Genomic DNA, 20,693 nt, shown 5'->3' on the forward strand with positions numbered 1-20,693 from the left:
CATTTCTTCACGAACCCGCAACATGCTCAGGACTTCCTCAAATACCTGCCCAAAGTACCTACAGGCACGTTGTCCCATGCACACAATCCCAAAGGTGGGGGAAGCGCGTCTGACATTAAATAAAACCAGAGGGGATCACACTCAACTCTATCACGCACTACATCAAACCCCAAAGCATTCACCTACATTCCATCAGACATAAGGCGGATGTCGAGCTGTCTTGCACCTTCCCGCCTTTATCCCACGGAATGGGAGATGTGCGGAATCTCACACACATGCTCCTCAGACAAGTCTGAGAGGCCATGAAGGGAGAGGTACTTAAAGTCAGGACACGGACAATCCCTAGACTGATGTTGATAACACCAGTCTACAAGACACTCTTGTTGCCTCTCAGTTCTGCTTGTTGCCGGAAGGAGTCCACTGCTAGAACTCTCCAGTTGCCTTTCGATCAACCACCCCACAGATGATATAATTGAACAAGATACTGTGTGGGGAGAACGGCACCCTGCCAGTTGAAACCGCTAACCAAAGAGCAATTCTCCACACAACGATGAGATGAAAATACATGTTACCACCCGAGTACCCTCGTCTAAGTGAAGAGAAACTGGCCGCCTTCTAGAAGCTACCCAACAGGCAAACCCTAAGAACTTCCTACCGTAAATGGGTAATTTGTTGAGCCCATCGCTCCCTGTTGGGGTGGTGGAACTGGGGATTTATTGGGAGTGGGGAGGGGCGAAACACAGTGAGTTTGGGTCACTGCTGTGGGAGGGGGGAGTGACTGAGGAATGTCTTTATATCGTAAATCAGGGAGGTACAAGCCATAACGAGTTGGGGATGCTGTCGTGGGGTGACATCTTCTATAATCATACGAATCACACTCTACAGCAATACAATTTGTAATTTGTAATTTGTAATTTGTAATTTATATTTATATAGCGCGTTATCACCAACGGTCTCTAAGCACTGAGAGAGAGGGAATCTGCTTTAGGTTAATGGTGGGGAGAGTGTACTTCACTGTGTGCCCCAGGCTTCCTTGAAGAGTTAGGTCTTTAGCTGTTTCCTAAATGGAAACAAAGAGTGTTCCTTTCGGATATTATCTGGTAGCTTGTTCCAGATCTGTGGGATGATAGTAGAAAAAGCTCTGCCTCCAAGGGAGACCAGTCGGGAGCGGGAACAAACTAGAAACCGAGCCTCAGAGGATCGAAGTGCTCTGGTTGGGGCATAGTTGTCCAGGCTGTTTTTGATGTATCTCGGTGCCTGGCCAAAGATGGCCCTATGCGCAATACAGAGGCCTTTGAATTTTATCCTTTGCCTGATTGGAAGTCAGTGAAGTTGGTGCAAAAGGGGGGAGGCATGGGTGCGGCGGGGGACCTTGAACACTAGTCGGGCCGCATCGTTCATAGTGATCTGGAGTCTGGCCAATTGGTGATCTGGGAGTCCCAGGTAGAGCGAGTTTCCGTAGTCCAACCTGGATATAATAGGTGCTACTACCACTCGTTTGAGGGTGTCAAAGGTGAGGAGAGGGGCCAGTTTCCGCAACTGTCTATTCTCTATAGGCACCATGATTTCCCGACCCAGAACCCTCTAGTATAACTTTTTGACTTGGAACGTTTGAGGCCTGGGTAACCCCCGCAAGCGCTGCCATATACTAGCCTACATAGATTGCCACAACATCCACTGTGCCATGCTCCAGAGAGCACCTTTTTCCCACTTCATCTCCCACTTTTACAACCCGATGGGCAATCAACAGATGCTTTTCATCCTATTCCCCATATGCCCGCGGTACTTCCATCCTGGTGAAACACATACTCCCTTACACCCCCATCGGTTCTTACGAAGACCCACAGAGCCGCTACAGTCCGCACAATTCATAACAATAGTATCTTGCTATGGGCCCAACACTGATGGAAAAAAATACAGGACATAGGGTCTACGCACCTAACATGGGGAGGAGACTTTAATGTTACTATCAATCCGAGTCTGGACAGGTCGCACCCGCAGTCTTACCACTACACTAAGGCGCAACTCACCCTCAAAAACATTGGAGAGGATCATGATCTTATAGACCCTTGGTGAACTCTCCACCCGCTGACTTCAAGAGCGTTCTTGTTACTCCTCTGTTCACTCCTCCTGGTCGCGTATAGACAATTGTCTGGTCGACAAAGCATTAGCAACCTGGATGTCACATGCATCTCACCTTCCTCGTACATATTCGGACCATTCTCCTATGCTCCTTAATCTCACGCCACCACATGAAGATCTCCCTTTCCTCTCCTGGCGCTTCAACCCACAGACACTTCTAGACCCCGTTTTCGTAGACGAACTTGAGCAGGAAATATCAGGCTTCTTTCTCCGCAATAATGGCTCAGTCTCGCAATACTCCATGATATGGGAGGCCTTCAAGGTCATGATACGGGGCCAAAAGTGGAGGAGAATTAAAAGATATCCGCAATACATTTCGTAAGCTAGAACTAGACATTAAACAAACTGAGTTGTCTATACATTCCACACCCTCTCCTACATTCCAAACGCACCTACGCACCCTGCTTACTGAGTACCATGAAACGGGGGAACAAGAATGTAAATTTAGGGGGAAATACCAAAAGGCCTGCCGATACGGAGAGGGGGAGCGACCAGGAAGGGCGTTGGCCTCCTCTATCCGACCCCCTCGCTTTGCCAACACTGTCCTCGAGATTGAGGATGAGTACGGTCTTGCGCACAGAAACACCTCAGATATACATGCTGCATTTAAAAGGTTCTATAAAAAAATTGTATGCAACCCACCGACAAACTCCAGTAGACTTCACTTCATTCTTTGAAGACACTGCCATCGCTTGGTTGGGAAACGGCCAAAGAGAATTCCTTCTTGGCCATCATTAGGATGAGGAGATTATCTCTGCTATTATGCAGCTACAATCTGGCAAGACCCGGGGCCAGATGGCCTCCCGGACTAATTTTATAAAATGTTTCGCCACCTACTCATCCCGATATTGCGACACGTCTATGAGGAAGCCCAAGAATCAGGCATTTTGCATCAATAATGCAAGTAGCGCTCATTATCTCCCTACCCAAACCAGGTAAACCGACCACGCCACTTGATTCGTATGGGCCCCTGTCCCTCATAAATGTAGACTCCAAGAACGTAACTAAATTTATTGCAAACCGTATTAGCCCACTTATGCCAGTGTTGGTCCTCCCTGACCAATCGGGGTTTGCCCTAACTAGAAGTACATCCCATAACTACGCACTCTTTTCGCACTACTCCACAATATTGACCCCAAAGAGGATGCTGTTGCTATCTTCCTTGATGCCCCTAAGGCATTTGACTCCCTGGAGTGGGACTACTTATCCTTCGTACTAACGCGCATGGGCTTCCCTCTCCCATACTTAGCTTGGATAAATTTACTATACACAGAGCTTCATGCTACAGTGATGGTTAATGACATGCAGTCCTCCACCTTTCCACTGGCCAGAGGCACCAGGCAGGGGTGCCCTCTGTCCCCTCTTCTATTTGCCCTGGCTATCGAGTCCCTCGCCGCCAAGATCCGACAACATTATCGAGACCACGCCATTATTATTCCAGACAGACAAATACTTATCTCTTTATATGCTGATGACCTCACCCTTTATTTATGACATCCGGACGTAAGCCTAAACCCCATCCTCCGACTTTTCATTCTCTTCAGGCAGCTCTCTGGAGTCAACATTAACTGGGGTAAATCTCAGTTATACCCCCTCACCGACTCCACTCCAAAATTCAAATTGAATTATCCCCTCAAATGGTGAGACGACCCGCTCACTTATCTTGGTATAATCATCTCTCACAAATGCGAGGAGCTGATGAGAGCTAACTATGGCCGCACGCTAGATTCAATAACTGATAAAATCACGAGATGGATCGCGATGCCCCTGTCTATGGCTAGCAGAGCTGCCCTCATAACGATGATTATATTGCCCAAGCTTTTATATCTGTTTGTCATTATTCCCTATGCCCCCAGCTGCCATTTCTTTTCATCCATTAGGACTCAGCCCATACGACTCACCTGGGGAGGGAAACAGGCCAGGCTATGATGGGAAACGCTCACGCGCCTATTCTGTGCAGGCGGGTTTGGAATACCAGATATAGAGTTATACTTAAGCTGCACACAAGCCCATTTTGCCGCATACTGGATGAAGCCTCCCTTACATGCCCCAACTCGCTCTACATGGACCCTACCCCCTGTACCGCCTACTTCAGCACCCCTGCAGTCCCGCGTCGCCTCTCCATTACTGTCCAGTGTACCACCAGCACCTGGCACGATCTAGCTACGTCCACACAATGCAAACTGATGTACTCCCCGCTCCTGCCCCTCCCTGGGTGTCAAGATATCCCAGTTACATATGAAGGAGGATGCCGCCGGCTCCTCCGTAAACTGTCCCTACAAATATGGGGACAACTCTACACAGGAGGAAAATTCTGGACAAGCGACACATTTTTTAGCTATATAAATCCCACCCCCCAGAGCGATTTTACTATGTCAGACTGCCTAAGAATGTGAAAGCTATTTCATCGGATTTCCCGCAAGAGCCCCTCATTATGCCCCCATCGCATGCACTCCTACAACAAACTGTCCCCGCACATGTGCTCTCACTATTGTACCACACAGTACAATCTAACAGAGGGTATGACCCTCCTTTGGCCCAGTGCAGATGGGAGGAGGAATTAGGCCACCCCCTTACCGAGGAGCAGTGGACATTTTGCTGCAAGCAAACAAGAGATATATCCGCTAGCAGCAGATTTAGAATCATACACTATCAATACGTACATCGCCTCTACTACACACCAGTGCGTCTGCACTGTCTACGACTTCAAGATAACGACAAATGTAACCGCTGCGGAGGAGAGGGTGCAGATTTTAAACACATAGCCTGGGATTGCCCGCCCATCTAACGCTTCTGGTCGGAGATACTAACGGCACTAGACCACATAACGGGATTACATATTCCCGCAGACCTCCTGACCTTACTATTGGGATACACTGAACCCATTGCTGCCAAAGTGCCGAAATACACCTCTGTTGCACTCCTTATTGCTAAGAGATGGATGCCCTGTAGGTGGGGAAGAGGGAGGGCAACAAAATGTAAAGACTGGCTCGAATACCTTATCTACTGCCAAGAGCAACTACATACTTGCGCGGATCTTCCCTTCATCACGCCAAGAGGACATTTGGGCCCCCTTACAAACGTATCTATTGGCACACTACCGACATTGAATCTACAACACCCTAGTAGTAGAAATATGACATGATGCAAAGAGAACTCCTACCCGCGTCCACACATACCACTTACTGGAGAACACGGGGCACCACAGGAAACCATCATCAACCCAATGGTTCAGAGTGCGCCATCAACTCAGATATACATACTTCGAGTACAGTGCATCAGTGGAAATGTCAATCTCTTTTTCCCTTACAGTTAATGGTCGTTATTACATGATTATAGATATTCAACTGCCTTTCAAGCTCATTGCTCCAACTATCGCTGCTGGCCCGATGTGGTTGCAGTGTATTCCCCCGCCTCTTACTTATATTATCTCCATACTTGACGCATTGCAATGCCAGACCTACAGGGGATGTAGGTAGTTCGCTGGGATTCACACTTCTTTACCCTTAATGAAGGTTATTAAAAAAAAAACCTTGATCAGTTCCATATCTGGTTGAACAACAGAATACCAGATATTAAATGCAGCATGGATAAACATGACAAAACTATTGCATTTTAGACATTCAATTCAAGGCTGTAAAAGGCCAGTTAACTACAACACTTTACCGGAAGCCAACCGATACAACCAACACCTTACATTTTACAAGTTTCCACCCAGGCAACCTTACAGAAAATTTACCTTATTGGCAATTTTTAAGGACAAGGTGAAATTGTACATTGAAAGATGATTATATTCAGAATGCTGCCATCCTTCTTGAGAAATTAAAAGAAAGGGGGTATCCACACAAGCTCCTAAAACATTCACTCAAGTGAGCATGTTATACTCTGCTGGTCAAGAAAAACAAAAAAACTCCAAATCAATTGGTAAACGTATCCACATATCATCCTCAAACAAACAACTTAAAAAAATTAATCATGCAAAACTGTCATTTGATTTCTAAATCAGAATGTGGATTTGAACGCCCACTGTTTGCAATGAAGAAAAATGCGACCATAAGGAATCACTTAGTCAGAGCCTTCAGACAAAATTGGAATCTGACTCTGTTGGAAGGACATCATAAATGTGGCAAATGTGTGGCAGGTAGTCAATCAATGGAAGGGATGGAATTTCAAATAGAAAATACCAAATGGAGACACAAAGCTTTTGCTAATTGCGGAACAAAAAATGTGGTATCATTTACCCGTGCCAAAAACTAGATATTGGCAAAACCAACCAAGAGTTAATGCACAGGATTGTTCAGCACAAATCTTGGATTCGAACAAAGGTAGTTTTTGCACCATTGGTCAATCATCCTAACACAATGGGACATACAGAATAAGATTTCAAATGGACAGTACTAGTGGCAGTGTAGTCCAATTCCAGAGGTGGACCCAAATGTACGAGGCTTGAACGAAATGTCTCAAATACAATAACTTTAATTTAAAAATGCAACTTAAAAGACCACAATGAACATTATTATTATATAGTTGCCTAGAAGATGTCCGTCAAGAATAGTTGAAATGAATTGCGGGCCCCAACATTTCGTCCCCAAAAATATTTCATGCGGAAAATTCAATGTTTTTAAAAGAGTGAATTTTCATCAGCCAGTGTAGCTGCATAAAATGTATTTCATAATATCAAAGAAACTCAGAAGTGCATTCTTTAATAAAAAAAGCAAACATCTATAAATAAGAAGAGAGGAGATCTACGATGACCAGCATTTGATCGATCCAACTGAGTATTTGACTATTCAGAACTGCATCAAGAAAGAGAAAACAGCAAACTAAACACATTTAACATATGGTACCAGGTGACTACAATTGCAGTGACATGGGCGAATCAAAGACCATCTAACTGTGGAAAAAGTGGAGCTGGACAACACTCATTGAGCCTTCAGAAAATAAGTAAACGGGCAAGCAATGCAGTAACAGTTTCAAGTACAATGGGAAAGATTTCCTTTGGGGAATATGCAAAGCTGCTAAGAACTGTATTTTTTTTCTGCATGCAGACTGACAGGCAACTTTGTTGCAAGATTAAGGGACATATTTACAATAAAAGTGACGGAGTGCAACGTTAGCCTTCTTGGCTTACTGCCGCGCTCCGACACTCCTAAAATGCAGGGCTGCACCATACTTAAAACAATATGGTGCAGCCTACGTTTCCCCCTGTGCTGGCGCTAAAGTTAGCTGCCTAGGGCCAATGCAGGCCCTCTTGCATCATAGTGCAAAGGTGTCTTTGTTTCAGGGCAAGATTGTTTATGTGCAAGAAGGTGTTCCTTCCACTGCAACACTCAATGTCCTCCCCTTCTGCGCTAAGCATAGCGTGAAAGCGTACCTTATTTTCAAGGCAGCGTTGAGCCACATTAAGTGGCTTAACGCTGCCTTGTAAATAAGGCTAAGCCCCTATCGCCACCGCAACGTAGTGAAAAGTGATGTTGTGGTGGCGATAGGGGCTTGTAAATATGCCCATAAGTATCTGAGACAACAGAGGATTGGTGCTGTGCTGAGGCTTCTACCATGAACGAAGCGAGTAAAAGATACTTGTAGTTAACGTTGTGATTAGTGTGATTAGTGTGCTCTGCTTACTGAAAAACTAACTCGTTCAGGAATGTGGAAGTATAATAAAAATGTATAAAGAAATCTGTTGAGATTCTTTTTTACAAACAAAACACACATCCAGCGAGATTCGTTGTTACCTCTTTTTTTCGCTTGCCTTAACAAAAAGACGTTGGTGGCCAGTGAAAATCAATAAAAGGAGCAATAAATAAGAAACATGCCTATTAGATTTACATTATCAATAATTGTGGTACCTTACAAGCTGCAGTGGATGCAACTCATAAAAAATGGAGCGATTGAATATTTAAATCTGCAAGTCATAAAGATAAACAGTACAATTTCCTCTACCAGATTATGTAAAGGACAGCTCTTACTCATAAGATTATGGGCCATATGTATCAAAAAGTCATTTTGCGATTCTCAAATAGCGATTTTTTGCGAATCCCTATTTGAGAATCGCAAAATGCTATGTTTGTAGGATTTGCAATAAATTTAGCGAATCCTACATATTCCTTAATTGCGAATCTCAAATTGCGATTCGCAATTAAGGAATACCACCCCATTCATTCCTGTGGGCCTAAAGGCCCACAGGAATGAATGGGAAGACATTCTCAATTTGCGAATTTGCAATTAGCGAATCGCAAATTGAGAATGCAATTTCAAGGGTGCAAGGGTATCAAAAGGACACCCTGTTGCACCCCTGAAATAAGCATGGATGCACATGTGGCGCACATACATGGCGTGCTTCACATTGCACTTTGAAAAATGCAAAAAAGTGCATTTTTCACAGAAATCGCAAATTACCACCAACTTGAAGTTGTGGGTAATTTGCGATTACTTAAGGCCAAATTGCACTTTTTTGGTGCTTTTTACATTGCATTTAAGGAACCGCAAAATATGCAATTGCAAAATAAGGAATCACAAATTTTGCGATTCCTTATTTTGCACGCAGATGTGCCTCATACATACCACAAAGCAAAATTGCGATCGCAAATGCGCTTGATACATATGGCCCTATGCTTCTTTCAATAACTTGTCACTGTCATGTAGTTGTAGAAAACTAGCGTTTTCTACAACTACATGACAAACTGTGGAAAGAGGTGAAGTTAGGTAAAAAATTAGAGACTTGGAATTATCTACCCTTGTTCCCAAAAAGTTTTTAAAAAATGTTTGCCTTTTTTTCTTTTGTATTTTTTCTAGCACTACCCAGTTTTGGCCCTGAAGATAACCCAAAGTCAAATGTTTTTAAGGGAGTTGGTGAAAATTCAGCAACTTAATTAGGGCAGCCCTAAACGAAACATTGGGGGTCTATATTTTGATTTAAAGAATCAGTTGTTACAATCTCTTGCCTATGTTTAATACTGAGGAGGTTTTGATCAGTGGAATATAATAGCAAAACTTCAGCATTCAGACACTATTGACTGGTATATTGTTCATGTTTAGTCACAGAAGAAATGTTTGTATGTTTATAATTTAGTGTATATTTTATGTTTAATGTGCTTTTGTGTGAGCTAAAAAGTATACTCAATTCTTTGGTGAAGTTGTCCAATGAATATGTGAAGTGAATATGTATACTGCTTGTGAATGAACCAGAGGTTCAGTAAATCAAAAATAAGGTCAAGTGCATTAAAATTCTTAATCTTTTTCAAAAACAGTGTTGATTAAATAATTATTAGCAATTGTGTTTAATTACTGTAGCATATAAAAGTGGTCTAACCTAGCTGATTGAATTGGTCCAACACCTAAGTGTTGAACTGTCAGAAATTTGCCAATTTCCTGCCCTTAGCCCTTTATGCCTGCAGCCTGTCTTGGGTTACATGACTGGGTGTCAATTTTTGAATTCCTCCCACAGTCACACACTAGAGGGAATACACTAGAGGGAATAGGTGTGCTTCATTGGGCCATCTGCGGGCATGATGCGGGGTGGAGCTGAACGCATCTGTGCTCTGCCTTCACACAAATTGCCTAATGACTGTATTGTCACTGCAGCCAGCTTGGAGCTAGGGCAGGAAATTCCATGCACTTCAAAGAACCACCAGAGTATAACAATAGGACCTTCATACAGACTCTTCAGTTCACTACTGGACAAGCAGAAGGTCTCTCACAGGACTGCCTGCTGTTGTGACTTACTATGCACTCTGCGAGACTGCTGCTGTACCTGGAAGGACAGCTTTGCTGTCCAGAGCCTGAATTGAACACTCAGAGGCTAGCCCTTCTGTTGAGCCCTGTTGGGCCCTGTATCTTCACCTGCACCTAGGACCACCAGAAATAATTTTAAGGGCTAGTTTGCTGGCCTCCTGTTCAGAGCCCCAGGCATATAAAAGGCCCCCACCATTTTGAACCTGCACCTGGAATGAGCCTGAGAGGTGGTCTACCAGTCCTGGACCCTTGGTTGTGCTGCTATAGGTGCCCAGATGGCCAATTTCCAAAACAGAGGAGTTGGAAAAAATGTGTCAGAAAAGTGCTTTGAGAACCAGGATGAGACCTGGACCAGGATCAGGACCAACTTGCCTGCTTATCCACCGGTAGTGTGCTGCCAGTCACATTGACTTTCAACTTCTCCCACTACGTTTTTATGCAAAGCAGCAAATCCATTTCAGCGATCCTTTGGGAAAGGGGCTACCTACCTCATGGAAGTATCTTTGATTCCAGTCCTCTGCTTCATCCCTCTGGAGTTTTTCGACTTTCATTTTGGTGACTAAGTAGAAACGTAGAAATCTTCATCGCGTTTTTGACCCAAAGCCATCAGATGATGCTACCTTCTCAGAAACCCACGGCAGTCCAAAGGGAAGCGCTGACTGGGACTAACCCACTTCTTATCTGAAGTACGCTCCACCGCAGTCAACTTTAACTTTCTACTTTGACCCGGTCTGGCATGACTAGATGTCTGCAGTTGATGCTTTGATATTTTAGGTGCTGGATTTCACTTAAAACTTTAAAAAATCATTACTCTGAGTCTACTAATTGGACTTTTGAGGTTTTGGTGTCAAATAATTGATTACAATTGACTCTGTTCTTCTAGATTGGATGAAATCTAGCTATTTGCAAATCCTTCGTGATTATGCTCCAATTGGAACAGTCCAGAACAAACTGCCAAGCCAGGTCCTCCATGAAATGGAACACAAGAGGTCCAGGACCAGTTATGTCCAGTTATGGGCTCATCAGCCAGGTACAGCTTTGCTCCAGTGACACAGTGTTTACAGAATCCACATCTGGACATACCCACCCCACTTTGGGTAACAAACGAAAGTATGCAAAACAGTGATGGATGGAGTGTTTGATTTAATCTCAGCCACTGGTAATTACTCGGACCTCATTCCAGTGTATCATTATTTTGCTCACCATGTCACTTCAGTTTGAACCCAGCTATATGCAAATTAGTCTTGACCCTGCTCAAATTAGAACAGTCCAGCCTGAACTGCCAAGCCAGGTCCTCCCTGAACCAGAACACATCCAACCCAAGACTGGATTCACCCTATTTATGGGGTCTTCAGCCAGGTACAACCTGGTCCCAGTGAGACCATGTGCACGGACGGGACTCGTGTCTCTGCATACCTGCCCCACTCAGCATGACAACTAAGGTATACAAAACAGTGATGGATGGAATGCTTAAATTCATCTCAGCCAGTGGTAATTACTCAGGCCGTTTCCCAGTTCTTTGTCATTTTCACACTATGTCACCTCAGTTTGGACCCAGCTATTAGCAAATCAGAGTGCATCAGCCTGCAATCTGAATTAGGCCTGGGATACTTTCCCCAAGTGATGTGCCATTTGTGACTGCACACACTTGGAGTTGTGCATAGAGTGTGCCCCAAATGGTCCATAGGGCTCCCCTTACCAAGGCAATGTGGCCCTAATTGAAGTACACTAAGTGTGCACCAACTCCTGGGAAGCACACATTAAGCACATTTCTAAAAAACGTTTTCTTATGAAGTCTGCTTTGAAAACCTGTGGTATGCTCATAGTCATTGGCAAAAACGTTTCCTACATTCTATGTTGCCTGTCCCCACCCAAACAAGGAAGCAAGCACTTGCGAAAGTCATCCTTCTGTATTACATACTGGTGTAGGATTGCAGACGTGGGTGCAATGTACTTGCCCTATGTGCTCCCATTAACATTTCATGAATGCAGGTCGTTTTTTCCCTAATTGTCATACATCATACGTCCAAAGTGCATACTCTATTCTGACTCATAATATTTCACACCAAAAAATATCATTTAGTCCCAACAATACCGTCCTAATTATCATTGATTTGGATGATCAAAAAGGCATTATTCCTTACCTTACTGTAGGTAATTGTATCAAAGACTTCACTGATCTCAGCTGGAGTGTTGATTTCTTCCTCCTTTGACGTGAGAGGATGTGAGGAAGCCAGAGCATCAACTGCCATCACTCTGTGAACATCATTTAGTACAATCAGATCTTTCTGCAAAAAATTGGGCATTATAAGGTGGCACCCGAGGAATAACATAGGAAGAACACAATGTGTTCTTTGAATTCTTCATACTTCATATTTTATTTAAGTCTTGCAGAAAAATACCCAGTTGTCTGCCACTAAAAGCAGATTTGGGGACAATAAGCGTAGGAGTTCCTTGCTGAACATAGATACACACATTTAAAAGCAGTGGGACCTTCACATGCATTTGACTCTTCATGAGTGCTGCTCATGAAGAGTCACCACAAGGTGAGGCTTGTGGTGGCAGGAGCAGCAGTACGTAGGAGGTGGGATAGCCTCCCCTCAATCAGGCCCTCTTAAAAGTAAGTAGAGTGCAAGCTGGAATACTTGCTTGGTAGATGTGATGCCTTAAACTAATTTATGTGCTCATCAAAAATGCAAAATATAAAAAATGTAGACCATTTTGAAATGCTGTGGGCTACTCAGAAAGCTCACCCAAAACATCTTCACAGGTTTTCCCCAGCCTGTGATTTTTCTTTGTTTTGGGAATGAGCACTTTCCAAAATCCATAAAGGCTTTACTGGAGCCTCTAAAATTTCACTGTGAACTGCATAATCTGAAACTCAATGGTAATCTTGGAAAAATCCAAGATCATGAAGCCTGGGGAATCACCTGCAAAGAAGGAAATCTTGAAATGTCTTTTAAATTGCAAATGTTTGGAAGAAGTTGCAATGAATGTGGATGTGGTCCAACAGCTAGAGAGGTTGTCCTAGAAGCTGGAGAACCGGGTTTGGGTCTCAGCAGGGGCGCCCAATATCCTGTGATTCTGGTCAAATCACTAGGGGCAATATGTAGGTAGCTTAATACCTGTCGGTAACGGCCAAAAATCGGTAAATTTGCCATTACCGACCGGTATTTAGCTTTTTCTAATGTAGGTGGCTGGATTTAAGGATTCGATAATTTACTGATTCGGTAATTTAAGGAATCGGTAAATTACCGAATCGGTAAATTACCAAATCCTTAAATCCTATGTAGGGAGCACTCAAGTGAGTGCATTTTTGATTTAAGGATTCGGTATTTACCACCAACTACAAGTTGGTGGTAAATATCGAAAACCTTTAAAAAATAAATGCTGTGCTTAGGGCATGTATGTGTGCCACATGTGCACACAAGCACCATTCAGGGGTGCAACAGGGTGTCAATGTGACACCCTGCCACCCTTGAATATGTTCCCCCTATTACCGATTCGGTATTTACCGAATCGGTAATAGTGAATGGATTCAAATTCATTCCTATGGGCCTTCAGGCCCATAGGAATGAATGGGAATTACCGAATCGGTAATACTGAATATTACCTATTCGGTCAAATTTACCGAATTTTTACCTACATGCTATTTACCGATTCTTAAATACTGAATCGGTAAAATTCGGTATTTAAGAATCGGTAAATAGAGATTACCTACATATGGCCTAACAAAATGAATGTGTCTGTGTAACGCAACTGGTCCTCATTTAAAGCTCTTTGATACCTTTGGGGTGAGTTTGCGCTATATAAAACTCCCCCCAAAAAATGAATACCTATCGAGAAATTATAGCAGAAATTATCAGTTGAGAAGGATGCTGAGTGTTTCATAGAGTTCACAATGTATTCTTTTCTTGAATTGATAAACCTCCATTTTGAGGGATATCTCCAAAAAGCAAAGAGGAAGATAACACCAGTCATATTATAGACAGTAAAATTTGTGAAGACATTAATAAAATCTCAGAACAAGTAAATAAAATCTTCCATGCCAAAATAGAATAATATGTCAGAGACAAAGCCTACTGTGGCTTTGTTGCTAAAATAATTCTCCAATGGCCTTAGAGGGGCAGTCTTTACATTTGCAGAGTGGTGGAGAAAGGGGTCAGGGCCTCTGACCAGTCCTCACGAATACCACTGTGTAGGACTTACAGGAGGTATCAGGAGGGCTTCTTGGCCCCCAAGGTCCCGCAGGAGTAAAATGGACTTCATCCCCCAATAGAGGATGGTGGAGAAACAGGGCATGGCCTCCGAAGACTTCTTAGCAATCCCGCTATGTGGGACTTTCTTGGGTAACAGGAGGGGTAGTTAAAAAAACATTTAAAAAAAATGTTTTTTAACCCCAGCGGGTTGCCTTTGGGACCACCCCACCATACCTTATTCCTAACCTACCCCCTTTTCATTATTATTTGCTTTTTATGTGGGGTTCTATGTCAAGCCGAGTCAAGATGGCTGCCAACTCTTCATGTTCAAGTGGTGGCAGCCAATCAAATTTTAGTGGGATCCACGAGTCCACTGCGAGTCCACTAAAAGGACTCACGTCCCCAGATATCTATTTTTTTGAAATTTTAATATCTCTGAAACTGCTAAATGGATTACATCAGATCACAAAAAGCACACTTTCAGGACCAACATCTAGCTTTCTGCCAAATTTTGTGTAATTTTGTTCAGCAGTTTGGGCTGTAGTCATGTTCAAAAGACGAAAACTCCCCATCGACATAACATAAAGATAAAGTGTTTTGGGAGCCCCCTTTTTTCTTGGCCCACTTGACGGATCACCTTGCAACTTTCAACAGAGCAACTGAACTAAAAAGAGGAAGTTTTTAAAATATTTTGTTAAGATTTGGTCATCGGCGCAATGTTATTGGCAAAATAAAAATGCTTTTCCTATGGAAACTTTGGTCCTAACCTACTGGCGACTGCCAGCATCTAATATAGGTGCAGATCTCCTAGATCAAAATCGTATGGTTCTGGAAATGATGCAAATGGTTCTCACAAAAAACTATTTTTTGCATGATGGCACATGGTACCACCAAAAGAGGGGCCCGTCAATGGGATCCAAATTTGCCCCGTCATATGCCTGCCTCTTTATGGGGTGGTACGAGTGAGTACATGCCTGGAACAGATGTGCCTCTCCCTGGACAGATTACATTGTGTTCTGGGAAGGTACATTGACAATATTATCTGATATGGTCAGGAACCGAGGCACAACTTCTTGACTATTTTGACTATTGAAAAACAACTCACTTAATGTAAAGCTGACAATGGAATTCAGTAGGGAAAGTATCAACTTCCTGGACCTTCACTTTTATGTGAAAAATGGTCGTATTCACAGTACCCTGTATCTCAAAGAGACTGCATGTAATGCAGTCCTCCACTCAGACAGCGCACATATCTGCTCGACCATTAAAAATATCCCCTATGGGGAGATGGTCCGTGTGAGTTGCAATTGCAGCGAGGAGGAGACTTTCAGTTCCAATATTCGGCATCTGAGAAACAGATTCTTAGCAAGGGGGTACAACAGGAAGTTTCTCAGTTCAGCAGAGGCTAGGGCTCGAGCAATTACAAGTGAGTCGACATTGGCAAAAAGAGTTAGGTACTGGTCCCAAAATAACGACTTAGGTGTGAGGTTTGTGACACAATACACCAGACACCGCAATGCGATCTTCAGAATCTTAACAAACAATTGGCACCTACTGGGGGAAATACCTTAACTGCAAACTGCTATTAGACCTAACCCTACAGTCACATACAGGAGAGGGAGAACATTGAAAAATGATCTCTGCCCCAGTTACGTGGTGACTGAAACGAAGAAGAGCATCACCTGGCTGCCAGCAAAACCTAGCGGTTTCTATAGATGTAACTCCTGTAACGTTTGTGATCTGGCTGTAGATAAAATCAAGAGCTTCTCTTACAATGGATCGATGGACTTCAACATTTGGAAGTTTATCAATTGTAATACCATCTTTGTAGTCTATGTAATTGGCTGCCAGTGTGGATTAATTTTCGTTGGCAGCACCAAACTCAATCTTAAAATCCGGATACAGGCACATAGAAGAGCTGTGCTCAAGAATGACCTCAGATATACGCCCACTGATCACTTCATGAAAGTGCATAGGGCATGATTTTTGGTTTCATGCCTTGGAGTATGTGGAAGCGGCGAAAAGGGGTGGTGATGGGGAGCTGCATCTTAGACGAAGTGAATCCAAATGGATTTGCAAACTTCGCAGCATCCAAAATGGCTTTAACACCGACCACGAAATGCACCATTTCCTAATGAATGCTTGGATCAACCAGTTTTGACTGTTTAGTTTCTGGTCAGGTGCCTCATACCAATCCATTGTTACTTTGGTGAAAAGAGATTTCTGGGTTGGAATTGATTTCTAGGCTAAGCATGATTGTCGATATGGGGGATATTATGGTTGTATCGCTAAATGATGTTGAGAACTGACAATTAGATTGAACATGTTTCCCTCTGTGTCTGACGGTTCTAGATTTGAATCACGTCATGTGAATTCAATGGGTTTACTTCATTGTTTTACGTATTTACCCATTCGAAGACAGTTTGATTTTCATCTCCGTAACCCTTTTTGTATACAGACTTGCAATTGTTTTGCTTTTTTTGGCTGTCTTTCTGTGTCGTCTTTCTATCTCCGTCTCCACTATATGTTTGAACGTGTACCATTTATTTTACATACCTAGTCACAATCCCTTCCCCTTCTATCATCTATTTTTCTGTAATACTACCTTGTTTGTTTGTGGAATCTCCTATTTGGTTACTTTGCCTCAAGGTTCCCTATGCCGAGGTGGCTATTGTTTGTGTCTTTGGAATATTTTTTTGGGGAACGTGTTTTAGTTCCAGGTACTGTTACAGCTCTGTTCGCTAGGTAGACCGTGATTTTGGGAAGCGATAGGCTGTAAGGTACTTATGTTTTTCGTGCGTGTGCGCGTCTGGATGCTATCCCTCTGGCTATGAGCGTGACGCCCGGTCTGGATGCTGGCTGTGTGTCCGATTACCGATATGGTTTATTTTTCTTATCACGCCGTCCGTGTTTACACGCATAACCTTCTAGATGACTATTTTTGGATGAACTCTAGGACTGGGAGGATTGTTTTCAACATGACCAGCAGTTGGTAAAAATGTTTGGCCACATTATAACATTATGGTGCATAGTGGACACATATCTTTGCGAAATACATAGCCCTGGTAATATTTTTTACCGTCAACTACAGAATATTTTTGCCACAAATAAGTGTTGCAATATGCACTTGGGTTTCTTGTGGGCCCTCCTATCGACCTGTTACCTATGTCAGGCAGGTCTAATTGGTCATCCAAAGATTGCAGCTGACTATACGAATGGTTCTTCGATAGTTCTCAGGAGTGTGCGTCCTATACTCGTTCTGATTGGCCGCCGGGTCATGACTCAGGTTGGAGTTCCATGCATTTAAACTCAGCCGCCTCGGAAGTTTGGGTTGCATAGGAGATCGATATGCTGCACATTCCTTAATCTTAAGGTAATTGGAGATGAGGCGCGTCTTGAAGAGCAGGGGAATACGATCCCAGCTCTCGGGGTTGAGATGGTTGCTTTGGATGACGTTTTGCCTTGGGATATTGAGTACTTTGTCCCTTTGCAAATTTATTTTTAAAGAATGTATAGTCTTTTTCATCTCTCATGAGAAATAGCTATTTGGTTATGAATATAAAATGGAGTCATATACTGTTGGAATGGCTTTACTACCAAGGTGCAATAGCTATTAAGTTCTATAATCATTTTTGTAATTGGGTGCCATCATGGTTGTAAATTGTGTGCTTAACTGTTTTTTAACACATTTTGTGTGCAAGTTGTGCTTTTTAGGTTCATTAAATTTATTTGCTGTTTTGTGTGCTTGTAGCTTATGTTTTTATATTTGTGGCATAATTTAGTGATTGTGATTTTGTAAATTCACCTTCACCTTGCTTTGTGTGTTTTTGTGCCGTCTCTCTTTTTTGCTTTGCTTGTGTTGTTTTTTATATTTTTGTCAGTCTTATTTTTCCTTTCATTGTTTCTTGTTTGAGCCCTGAGGAAGCTCCAAACGTGGGAGCAAAATTTGTTGGCTGATGATTTGAATGGAATGTTTTTAAAGTGAAATAATTTCAAATAAAGAAGTGACTTTTCCATCTACTCTGGCCTGTTGGACTTTGTGAGCTGCACAACCCCATTTGTTATACTAATATATATATAGCTCGTGATAAAGCAGGTTTACCTGCGAAACGCGTCGAGAAAGCCTTCTTGAATAAAATACGCTGTGCAAACCTACAAGTGGCCCGGACTTCTTTCTTTATCTTGGAGAGTTTTCGGCTGAGAATATATATATATATATATATATATATATATATATATATATATATATATATATATATATATATATATATATATATATATACACATATATATATATATATATTTATTTATTTATTTTTTCTCTCCTCCAGTGCCGGTTTGTGCACGTTGGGCTGTCGTGGCGCGGTCCCGGATAGGTCACCGACTGGCCTTGAATATGTACCACCAATTACCTCCTTAGTTCCGAAGTAGACCAGGACACACGGACTTCGTTTGCAAAATTTATTAGCAGAGTGAAAAAGCACTTTTTCACTCTGCTAATAAATTTTGCAAACGAAGTCCGTGTGTCCTGGTCTACTTCGGAACTAAGGAGGTAATTGGTGGTACATATATATATATATATATATATACATATATATATATATATATATATATATTTTTTTTTTTTTTCATATATATATTCCACAACCAGTCCTCCGCGCACAGGAGCCCCCAACCCTGCAGGGCGGCCTCTGGAAACAATGGGCACGGAGAAGCCCATCACATTACCTCCATAAACACAAATCAGAAGCCCAGTTCCGGGGACATGGCTTTATTAAGGACAAAGCAGCACGACTTTCTTCCTTCTCCCTTACGCGTTTCAGCGTTTAGACGCCTTGATCACAGGTGGAAGTCCTTGGCAAAGTGCTTACGTGCGCCCGTTTTAAAACACATAAAATCACGTGACTGATAAAGTGCTGCATTTCCCAAAGTGCATTGTGCTTGTGTATGTAAAGTACATTTGAAATTCTCGTTATTACTTGCAAAGTGCTTACTTGTTGCTCTTTCACATGGCACTGTCGTTACTATAAAATCCAAATGGAAAACAGTCAGGTGAGTCAGCTTTTGTGCGTAGTGCTCAAAATAAAATTTTGAAGATCTTGCGACTGTCCTTGTTAATGCCTGCCCTCTGGACCGATCAGCACAGAGAATAATCTGCGCTGAATCCCTTCCTCGCAGACTAACAGTTTTGCTGTATTAGCATTCCTTTGTAGGAACGTTGCTGCAAGTGGGTCATATATATATATATATATATATATATATATATATATATATATATATATATGAAAAACCTGTAAGATGCAAAGCATGTAATTTATTTTATTTTGCTTTTGTTTTTTATTGTACATTGTGCAATAGTGGAATTTGCAATGTATGAGGAATATGCAAACTATTTTGTTGACGTCTATTACGTTAGTGTTAATATTTAGGCTGAGTGAAGAACGTTGTGTAAACTTGACAAAGGCTTCTTAGCTGAAACAAGCTGTTCTGCACAATAAACATTTGTGCCTTCACTTGGTGTGCCGCATCCGTCATTTTGGATTTTCAGAATGGTTTTTGTTGTTAATAATTGATGGCTGCTGCTGCCATCACTGGCTCCGGCAACGCGAGGCTAGTTACGGCATCTAAGCTGCTCACTTGTTTTGTATATATATACACTATCTTTTGGGTTGAGACGTCATGGTTTACAGTGAATTATGAATATATAAAGTAGACTTGTCCTATATAACTAAGGTACTTAGTATCACTGCAGTGTGTTTAAGTTGCAGGCTAGCTAGGGCACAACAGAGCTCCTGGAAGGCCTATATTTTTTGTCATATATGTGGGTGATGTAGTATACATTGTAGCCCACTTATGACATTTAACGAACATGCCATAAGAACCTTTTCTGAACCATCTCTCAGGGTCTCATAGGATGCTCAAATAGACCAATCGGATTAAACCAATTTAATCAATACCATTTCAGTTAGTTTCGTGTGCATGTACACTGCAGTAATGATAAGCAGTGTCACAAGGCACATAATCCTAATACCAGCAAAAATAGAATTCAAGAAAAGGTGAAATATAAAATTGGGTTAACCATGCAGAAAAAGTAAATCAAATTTGCTGAATTTCATATTTGTTGTTGAAATTGGATATAGATGTTTATTTCTGAAAACTTACAATGTTCCATGATGGTTCAGCACTGTCAGCTCCAAGATATTCCACGTAGGAGGCAAAGCCTTCATTTAGCCAGAGGTCATTCCACCACTTCACTGTCACTAGATTTCCAAACCACTAGGGTGAAAAAACAGAACACCAGGATTAGCAAGGTATGAAAACTGCCTCTAATAATCTGTTTATAGGGATTTAAAAATGTGACTTGGTCTATCTCTAAACTACTGACATGAAACCAGCCGCAGGCCGTGGAGGGAGTTACGGTGGGGCAGGGAGGCGGGGAGGGGGAGGGGCGGGATGGAGGGTGCGAAAAACAGGCATATGGATCATTGCAGGTAAGTACACAATTTAATTAATAAAACGAAATTCGTAGCGCGCACTGCATGGCAAAAAGCAATGCGGTGCTCGCTACAAATTTAGTTTTATTAATTAAATTGTGTACTTACCTGCAATGATCCATAT

At 42.4% G+C, this 20,693-nt stretch overlaps 1 protein-coding gene across 2 annotated transcripts in view; it reads right to left on the reverse strand.

Annotated features, from left to right (window-relative positions):
- The window catches only part of LOC144824121 (aminopeptidase Ey-like), a 282,546-nt gene that overhangs the window by 146,752 nt on the left and 115,101 nt on the right, over window positions 1-20,693 (reverse strand). For both annotated transcript variants that reach the window (XM_078683234.1, XM_078683233.1), the window contains exons 6-7: window positions 20,238-20,351; window positions 12,021-12,164 (exon numbers count right to left, since the gene is read on the reverse strand). In XM_078683234.1, coding sequence (XP_078539360.1) covers window positions 12,021-12,164; window positions 20,238-20,351 — 258 coding nt within the window. The remainder of the gene's footprint in view (window positions 1-12,020; window positions 12,165-20,237; window positions 20,352-20,693) is intronic.

Source organism: Lissotriton helveticus, chromosome 3_1 (assembly GCF_964261635.1).
Source record: "Lissotriton helveticus chromosome 3_1, aLisHel1.1, whole genome shotgun sequence".
Classification (NCBI taxonomy): domain Eukaryota; kingdom Metazoa; phylum Chordata; class Amphibia; order Caudata; family Salamandridae; genus Lissotriton; species Lissotriton helveticus.